This window comes from Balaenoptera ricei, chromosome 1 (assembly GCF_028023285.1).
Source record: "Balaenoptera ricei isolate mBalRic1 chromosome 1, mBalRic1.hap2, whole genome shotgun sequence".
Lineage (NCBI taxonomy): Eukaryota > Metazoa > Chordata > Mammalia > Artiodactyla > Balaenopteridae > Balaenoptera > Balaenoptera ricei.
In genome coordinates this window covers 38,585,682-38,594,794 of record NC_082639.1, presented here as the reverse complement: position 1 = coordinate 38,594,794, position 9,113 = coordinate 38,585,682, and the positions used below count along the sequence as shown (strand labels likewise).

General features: G+C 60.1%; 1 protein-coding gene across 2 annotated transcripts; it reads right to left on the bottom strand.

Moving 5' to 3' along the window:
• Positions 1–640: 640 nt before the first annotated feature.
• On the bottom strand, positions 641–8,320 carry DMBX1 (diencephalon/mesencephalon homeobox 1). Of its 2 annotated transcripts, none has more exons than XM_059898125.1 (4): positions 8,158–8,320; positions 5,040–5,218; positions 2,047–2,395; positions 641–1,095 (listed from the first exon to the last, which is right to left on the bottom strand). In XM_059898125.1, exons 1-4 carry the CDS (start codon positions 8,309–8,311, stop codon positions 641–643), a joined length of 1,137 nt encoding a protein of 378 aa, XP_059754108.1. In that variant the 5' UTR covers positions 8,312–8,320. The 2 variants fall into 2 exon arrangements, with proteins under 2 accessions (XP_059754108.1, XP_059754099.1); XM_059898116.1 differs by having other exon boundaries at positions 5,040–5,235; positions 8,160–8,311.
• Between the last annotated feature and the right edge of the window lie 793 nt (positions 8,321–9,113).

The following is a 9,113-nucleotide window of genomic DNA, read 5'->3' as shown; positions in this document are numbered from 1 at the left end:
GAAAGAAAGCAGGGGCAGGGAGGAGAGACATGGGGGAAGATCCAGAGTAGGGGAAGACAGAGGCTGGGGAGAGAAGGGGTGGGGAATTGGACAGAGACAGGGAGAGAGCGGTCAGGGAAGAAGGAAAGGGGAGACAGAGAGACAGAGAGAAGGGAAGGCCAGAGTGAGATGCGGAAGCTGCAGGTGGAGGCAGGAGCAGCAGAGGAGAAGAGATGGAGCAGGGCAGGGGGCCTGGGGCAGGCAGGTGCCTGAAAATATAGCTTTATATATCTCACATTCCACACACAAACTTACTAGGGACAGAAGGGGAGGAAGGGAGGGATGGGAGGAGGTGACGCTGAGGCGGGGATCTAGCCAGCGAGAGCTTCTCACTCCCCAAGGAAAGCTGGGGGCACCAGCCTCTCACCTCCTCCCCATTCAGCCTCCGTGGGATCCAAGCAGGGCCATGCAGAGGGCGTAGGTGTGGGCTTCACCGAGGGCTGGAGCTCTGGTGGGGGGAGGGGGAGAGGGACAGGAAGCAGGACTCCAAGGCTCCGGGGTCCCTGGGCTCCTGGAGTTAACTCCCTGAGAGCCGTCTTGGGATAACCATGGGGCTGGGCTGGGGGCACCCAAGAGCCCTGGCTGGGTGGGAGGCCAGCAGTCAGTTGGGCAGCATATCGAGTCCCAGGGAGGCCGCGTGCTGCTTGGCCCGAAGCCGCAGGTTCTCGATGCTCGTGGTTTTACTGTTCAGGGCAGCCGAGGCAGGTGCCAGGCCTGCGGGGGGTGCGGGCAGCAGTGGAGACCCCCATACGCCCTGGTGGGCAGCAGCGGCCGCTGACAGCGACTGGTAGTAGGACTGGCAGTGCAGTGAGCCCAGAGGGGCCATGTTGACGCCCAGGTAGGGCACAGCGGCGGCGGCAGCCGCAGCAGCAGCAGGGGCCGGGCCCCCCACTTCGAAGGAAGAGTAGTGCACCAGGTTGTTGGTGGCGGCCATGTGCTGGCGGAATTGCTCCTGCAGACGGAAGAGGCTCAGCGGGGATGAGGAGTAAGAGTGGGAGGGGCCCAGGAGGCCGCCCCCGGGGGCTGCAGGGGCCAGGGCCAGGCTGCCCGGGGAATCTGCAAGCAGAGAACCAAGAATCGAGGACTCAGGACAGGGCACTGGTCTGCAAGGAGGGGCTGCCTCGGCCTTGCCACCCCCTTGGAGCTGCAGACAGGACAGGCTTTGGCTGAAACCATATCCACCCATCTCAGCCAGGGCTGAGCATCCCCCAGAATCCCGGGAGGGAGGGACCCAAGCTTCCTGGAGGAGCATCAGACTCTGCCAAGGCCCCCATGTCTGACTTCTTAGGGAGACTCCTTTTCTTTTCTTTCTTTCTTTTTGTTGTTGTTGTTGTTGTTGTTTGGTCTTGGTGGGACAAAAGAGTTTTATTTACTTTTGAAATCGTCACAACAGAATCACAGATTGACATGGGGAATGGCTGAGCCATAAGCAAATCAGGTAGCACAGAAATGTCCCTCCCAAAGACTCCTTTTCTTTTCAAGGGCGGTCACCTCCCCTTCCCCTCTCCTGTCTGTGGCTCCCCTTCCCCTCCAGCTCTCAGCTCACAGCCCCATCCCCTCCCTGCCTGAGCCCAGGGTTTGTGTCTGAGCTATGCCTCCTGCCAGAGCTCTGTTCCCTCAAAAACACAGCTCTGAGTCTCTGCTGCATGTGGGACTCTCTGGTACCCATATGGTACTCACCCAATATGCACTGGTACATCTGTACTGGTTGTTAAAATACTGGAAAATTTCCACAATGCGTGATAGCTTTTGCCCTGAGCTCCCCAAGTACCCCTCCCCTGCCACAGAGCATTCCCTGGACCTTTCCAGGATTCAGCAACTAAAGGGTGACCACCTGGAACAGGCCTGCTATGGCCAAGTCCTTTCTCTGGGTCAGGTCCAGTGCCACAAAGGCTAATTCTACCACTGCTCTGACCCCCCTCGCGTAGCCAGGCCCCCGTGCGACTAGACCTGGTTGTCCTCCCTAGGCTGGGCCCCGGCCCACCCACAGCTGCTGCCGAGCCTCACCTGCCTTGGGGCTGCCCCTCTTGCAGCCCAGCCCCTTGCTCTCAGCTCCAGGGCTCTTCTCAGTTTGGGGATCCGCAGCCCCTGCCCGGGGTTCTTCCTCCCGGTCGAGCTGGTCTTCAGGGGCTGACTCACTGGCCGACTGCTCAGATAGGCTCAGGTGAAGCTCAGCAGGGGGGTTGCCGCTGGGCAGGCTGGGGGGCTGGTCAGTCTCCAACTGGGTGTCTGGAATCGGGGCCTCAGTCTTTCCTTCCCCGTGGGAGCCCTCAGCCTCCTTCTGCTTCTGGAGCTGCTCTTTCTGCAGGCTGCGCTGCTTCTTCCGGAACTTGGCCCTGCGGTTCTTGAACCACACCTGGGAACAGGGTGAGGAGCAGCAGGAGTGGAGGGGAGCAGCCGGAGTGGGAGGGGGAGCAGCAGGAGTGGAGGGGGAGCAGCAGGAGTGGAGGGGGAGCAGCAGGAGTGGAGGGGGAGCAGCAGGAGTGAGAGGGGGAGCAGCAGGAGTGGAGGGGGAGCAGCAGGAGTGGGGGGGGAGCAGCAGGAGTGGAGAGGGAGCAGCAGGAGTGGGAGGGGGAGCAGCAGGAGTGGGAGGGGGAGCAGCAGGAGTGGGAGGGGGAGCAGCAGGAGTGGGAGGGGAGCAGCAGGAGTGGGGGGGGAGCAGCAGGAGTGGGAGGGGAGCAGCAGGAGTGGGAGGGGAGCAGCAGGAGTGGACGAGGAGCAGCAGGAGTGGAGGGGGAACAGCAGGAGTGGAGGGGGAACAGCAGGAGTGGAGGGGGAACAGCAGGAGTGGAGGGGGAGCAGCAGGAGTGAGGGGGGAGCAGCAGGAGTGGAGGGGGAGCAGCAGGAGTGGGAGGGGAGCAGCAGGAGTGGGAGGGGAGCAGCAGGAGTGGAGGGGGGGCAGCAGGAGTGGGAGGGGGAGCAGCAGGAGTGGGAGGGGAGCAGCAGGAGTGGGAGGGGAGCAGCAGGAGTGGGGGGGTAGCAGCAGGAGTGGGGGGGGAGCAGCAGGAGTGGGAGGGGTAGCAGCAGGAGTGGGAGGGGGAGCAGCAGGAGTGGGAGGGGAGCAGCAGGAGTGGGAGGGGAGCAGCAGGAGTGGGGGGGGAGCAGCAGGAGTGGGAGGGGAGCAGCAGGAGTGGGAGGGGAGCAGCAGGAGAGGAGGAGGAGCAGCAGGAGTGGAGGGGGAACAGCAGGAGTGGAGGGGGAGCAGCAGGAGTGAGGGGGGAGCAGCAGGAGTGGAGGGGGAGCAGCAGGAGTGGGAGGGGGAGCAGCAGGAGTGGGGGGGGAGCAGCAGGAGTGGGGGGGGGAGCAGCAGGAGTGGGGGGGGAGCAGCAGGAGTGGGGGGGGAGCAGCAGGAGCAGGAGTGGAGGGGGAGCAGCAGGAGTGGGAGGGGGAGCAGCAGGAGTGGGAGGGGGAGCAGCAGGAGTGGGAGGGGAGCAGCAGGAGTGGGAGGGGAGCAGCAGGAGTGGAGGGGGAGCAGCAGGAGTGGGAGGGGGAGCAGCAGGAGTGGGAGGGGAGCAGCAGGAGTGGAGGGGGAGCAGCAGGAGTGGGAGGGGGAGCAGCAGGAGTGGGAGGGGAGCAGCAGGAGTGGAGGGGAGCAGCAGGAGTGGAGGGGGAGCAGCAGGAGTGGAGGGGAGCAGCAGGAGTGGGGGGGGAGCAGCAGGAGTGGGAGGGGAGCAGCAGGAGTGGAGGGGAGCAGCAGGAGTGGGAGGGGAGCAGCAGGAGTGGGAGGGGAGCAGCAGGAGTGGAGGGGGGGCAGCAGGAGTGGGAGGGGTAGCAGCAGGAGTGGGAGGGGTAGCAGCAGGAGTGGGAGGGGAGCAGCAGGAGTGGAGGGGAGCAGCAGGAGTGGAGGGGGAGCAGCAGGAGTGGGGGGGAGCAGCAGGAGTGGGAGGGGAGCAGCAGGAGTGGGAGGGGAGCAGCAGGAGTGGGAGGGGAGCAGCAGGAGTGGAGGGGGGGCAGCAGGAGTGGGAGGGGGAGCAGCAGGAGTGGGAGGGGAGCAGCAGGAGTGGGAGGGGAGCAGCAGGAGTGGGGGGGTAGCAGCAGGAGTGGGGGGGGAGCAGCAGGAGTGGGAGGGGAGCAGCAGGAGTGGGGGGGGAGCAGCAGGAGTGGGAGGGGAGCAGCAGGAGTGGGAGGGGAGCAGCAGGAGAGGAGGAGGAGCAGCAGGAGTGGAGGGGGAACAGCAGGAGTGGAGGGGGAGCAGCAGGAGTGAGGGGGGAGCAGCAGGAGTGGAGGGGGAGCAGCAGGAGTGGGAGGGGGAGCAGCAGGAGTGGGGGGGGAGCAGCAGGAGTGGGGGGGGGAGCAGCAGGAGTGGGGGGGGAGCAGCAGGAGTGGGGGGGGAGCAGCAGGAGCAGGAGTGGAGGGGGAGCAGCAGGAGTGGGAGGGGGAGCAGCAGGAGTGGGAGGGGAGCAGCAGGAGTGGGAGGGGAGCAGCAGGAGTGGGAGGGGGAGCAGCAGGAGTGGGAGGGGAGCAGCAGGAGTGGAGGGGAGCAGCAGGAGTGGAGGGGGAGCAGCAGGAGTGGAGGGGAGCAGCAGGAGTGGGGGGGAGCAGCAGGAGTGGGGGGGAGCAGCAGGAGTGGGAGGGGAGCAGCAGGAGTGGGAGGGGAGCAGCAGGAGTGGAGGGGAGCAGCAGGAGTGGGAGGGGTAGCAGCATGAGTAGGAGGGGAGCAGCATGAGTAGAGGGGGAGCAGCAGGAGTGGGAAGGGGAGCAGGAGTGGGAAGGGGAGCAGCAGGAGTCAGGGGGGAGCAGCAGGAGTGAGGGGGGGAGCAGCAGAGTTGTGGAGCAGGGTGCTCCCACAGGGAATGTGAGTGACAAGGTTGCCCCCGCCCTGTAGCAAACACACACCCACAATCCTTTCCAGCCCACCCTCCCTGTCACTGAAGGCATTCATGGAGACACCAGTTGCAGTTTGGCACCGAGGGCTGAAGTGCTGGCTCCTGGACAGCAGGAAGGCAGATTGATGGGCTGGTGCTTGCCTGCAAGGTCTAGCTAGAGGAGCTGGGTCCTACCTGTACCCGGGCCTCAGGTAGGTTGGTGCACATGGCCAGCCTCTCACGCATCACCACATCCGGGTAGTGAGTCTTCTGGAAGGTCTTTTCCAGGGCCTCGAGCTGCTGAGCCGTGAACGCCGTGCGGCTGCGACGCTGTTTGCGGTGCTGGGAGCCATAGCGGGCCTCCAAGATGATGTCTTGAAATGTACAGCCGTTGGAGGGCAAGGAGAGGGGGCCCATTTAATTATAGGAAATAGAGTTTGAATCTTACCCTGCTCTGACCCACTGTGTTCCTGCCAGAGCTAGACCCTGGTCCTTCCCCCTTGGAAATCACCCATCTCCTCTCCATGTGGCTGGATTTTCAAGATCGCTCCACCCCATCATTCACTATCAGGACCACTGAGGTCTAGCTCATCTCTATGAATGGCTGTCAGGAATATGACTGAGGGGGATCTTCCTTATTTGATTTGGGGTGGGTGGGTAGGTAGGTGGGTGGGCATTGCCCTAAAATCCTTAAAGTCCCAGAATAATAAGGGTATAATATTCTGAGAGTACATGATGCTAATAATTTGGAAGTCCATGTCACAAAGCTTCTAATAGCCTATGACCCTTAGATTCTAGATACCAACAGAATACTGTCCCGACCATGAGAAGCCAGGCCATGACTTATCTGCAAGGTAGTTAGGAGAGGTCTGACTGAGTAGATGGAATTCACTGGCACTTGATCCTATGTCCTCTGGGTATGAATCTCATCGTCCCCGTTGGCCTATGAATCTCTGATGGCAGGACCTGAGGCTCCTGCTCTTATGTCTCCTCAACAGAAACCCTGGCTCTGGCAGGGCCCTCAGAACACAGGAAAGGCTTCTTGCGTGTGGTCTTGACCCTTCTAGCTGCTTCCTCCAGGAGGGAAGGACAAAGAGAGCAGGTACTAACCACCACAGGCTTGGAGGGGAGACAGGCCTGGTGGACCACAGATTCCACAGTCCTGCCCACGTGCTGGGAACATGAACCTCCCAGCATAGATGTCTGTCTGGGGTTGCTGTCTAGCCTCCAACCCTTCTGCTTGACCAGTCCCTGGAGGATGGACAGTTAACCTCTCTCTCCCCGCCTACCATCACCCATAAGTGGACCCTGGACTATCTATGCTGAAGGGAACCCAAGCTGTGTCAACCTCTGCACAGGGCTGCCAAGGTCCTTCCCCTGCACTCCAGGGACTGGGGAGTCAACGCCACACTCTGAACGAGGAAGTATGAGGAAACTGGGTATCCAGGAAGCCTCAGGCTTTGGGCTGCTCCTTTTTCAGTGTAAAGAGGGAGCCCTGAACCTCTTACAAACTAGCACTAATCCCAGCCTGGACCGAGCCCTGAGCTCACGCTGGTCACGCTGTGGGAGGGGAAGGAGTGAGGACCCCTCTCAGTAGAACACTGGGTGTGGGAGCAACAGGTCAGCCTTCTGCTGCTGGCTCCAGGGACTACAAAGGTGGCAGGGAGTCACAGCCTGGGAGGCCAGGCTCTCTGTACCATCAGCAAAACCTCCTGCTGGAAGGCGAGGCCTCTATACAAAGGCCCGCCTGGAGCTCATATCCCTCCTTCCTAAGACTAGAGAATTGGTGGGAGCACTGAATACTCCACTTCCTCTGTCCCCACCAGCAGAGGAGAGCCTCTGTCCCTGACTCTTCCTCTGTGAGCCCTGGAACATGGTAAGGATCAAAGGTCACCAGCAGCTTGGGCACAGGGAATTCACTCCAAACCAGAGAAGCAGCCATAGCCCAGGCAGGACTGCACCCACATTCCCATACTGGAGACTGATGACCCCATGCTAATCTACAGAAGGTGACCAGGGGCTCCATTTTATCCACTGAGCCCTTCCCAGAGCCTGGCAGGGTCTAGAGGAGTAGAAGCGGCTGCCTCACCCTCCCTGCCAGACCAGAACCCCTACCCAGGCCTCGTATCCCATCCCATTTCTGTGCCTTTACTCATGCTAGTCCCCCTTCCTTGCCCTCTTAAGGCCTGACTCCTGTTCCATGGCCTCCAGGAAGCCCTCCCTGACTGCATCAGCTGATCATGCTTCTCTGATCTGCCCCACCATTTGATCCTGGCCACATTCTTCCTGCCGTGCCCTCTCATGGGTCTCTGGGCACCTGGTCTCCCTGGGAGTGCCCTAAAGCCCTCTGAGGACCACCTGGCCCAGGGCCAGAGCAATTCACCAGCTGCTTGAGGTTTGGCCTGGGACAGGATGGGATGGGTGGCTTCACCTGCCAGGAAATCACGTTCCCCACCTATGCCATCAAATCCTTCCCACGCTCACTGAGGGGCTGCCAGGGCAGGGCAACAATCAGTTGAACTGGGGGAGGGGGGACCAGGCTGCGGCTCCCTCATGGGCACTTCGCTTGGGACCCGGGTAATAATTTCCTCTGAGCACCTACAAGCCCTTACTGAATACCTTGAGTATGTTATCTCAAATAACATCCCAACCATCCTATGGGAACATTCCAACATGTTCCCTGTTTATAAAGGGGGAAGCTGAGGCTCAGAGAAGAGAGGTGAGTGGGCAGACCCTACAATGACTGCAAGTCTGTAACTTCAAAGCTCAGATTTTTAGCCATAATGTCACATTCTAATCTCCTACCCCAGCCCTGCCTAGAGTTAACCTCTCTGAGCCTCCATTTCCTTGTCCATAAAGTGGACATAATAACCTCCCTTTACTCGAGTTGAATGGTTAGACGCACAGAGAGAGAGAGTGCGCCTCACACAGTGCCTGGCATACAGTCAGTGATCAAAACATGGGAGCTGTTACAGATGGGACTCCCTGGGCACTCCAGCCACTTCCGAGCTGGAATGCTCTGGGCTGGTCCCTTACCTCCTACCTCAGTCTCTCCATCTGTGAGACAGGCTAATGAATCCCTCCCTCACAGGGTGGTTAAGGGAATCTGAAGGCATAGGGCAGCTCCAGGGCCCAGCACAGTGCCGGCAAACAAGGGTGCTCTGGACACTCACACACAGATTTTGAATTGACGTCTTCCTGAGTCTCCCAGAGTAAACGTTCCCAGTACTTCCTCCTGTCTTCACCTTCCGGAGCCTCTTCCCCCAGATCTCTCCTCCACCCCCCAGCCCCCGTCCCCACAAACGGCCCTTACCAGCCAGGCGCTCGGCCAGGGTGAGCGCGTGCACCGCGGGCCGGTAGTCAGGGGCGTGCTGGGCTTGCTGGGCCGCCTGCTGGTGCAGGTTGTACATGGCGCTGAGCGAGTTCATGGCGTGCAGTGAGTACCCGTTCACCCCGTAGTGCTGCATCGCGGCATGTGCCTGCAGACCAGGGAGAGGGAGGGGACGTGAGTGAGGCCATGCGGTCACACTCCACCCTGGCAGAGACACCACCCAAGGTCCGGGCCTTGGATGCCCACCTCACCCCTGAGAGATTCTGCTTCCCCGTCAGAAAGTGGCCTGCCTTGCCCACAGCTAAGAGCAAGAGGGCTCCTGCATGTATTTATTCATTCACCCACTCATTCATCGATTCACGCAGTAGGACTTGTGTAGGGTTTAGTGCTCTGGGCTCTGGAGTCAGCCTGCCTGGGCTGGAATCTCCACTCTGCCACCTGGGAGCTTTGTGGCTTTGAGTAAGTCACTTAACTTCTCTGACCTTCAGTCTCTCCATCTGCAAAATGGGGTTAGTAATAGTACTTATCTCATGGGGTTGGTTGCATGGATTAAGAGAAGCCTTTACAATAGGGTCTGGCACGTAGCGTGTGCTCAAACATGTTACTTATTGGGATTCATCAATCCGTTTGCTGCCTCATGCAGTCATCTCTTCATTTAATCACCCAGGCACTTACTCACTTGTACATCATTATTTTGCTCACACACCTATTATTTATTCAACAAACAGCCACTGAGGCTCACACGGGGCCAAGTCCAGAGCTGGCCTGGGAACACTGAGGCATTCGCTCTGATGAGATAGTGGATTACAACCCTCATATGCTGCACAGCTTTAAGAACACTGTTACTATGACTGTGATACACACACTGCCATTGCCTCCCTCTATTCTCACCGTATTCCCAAGAAGCAAGCAGGCCAAGAGCAATGAACCCCATTTAC

Bases quoted from the DNA above. Each gene is read 5' to 3' on its own strand.
- DMBX1 (XM_059898116.1), bottom strand. From the start codon at position 8,311: ATGCAGCACTACGGGGTGAACGGGTACTCACTGCACGCCATGAACTCG. The intron at 5,236-8,159 runs TGGTAAGGGCCG...CTTGCCCTCCAA, and splicing joins ACCCTGGCCGAGCGCCTGGC to CGGCTGTACATTTCAAGACA. The intron at 2,396-5,039 runs GTAGGACCCAGC...CCCTGTTCCCAG, and splicing joins TACCTGAGGCCCGGGTACAG to GTGTGGTTCAAGAACCGCAG.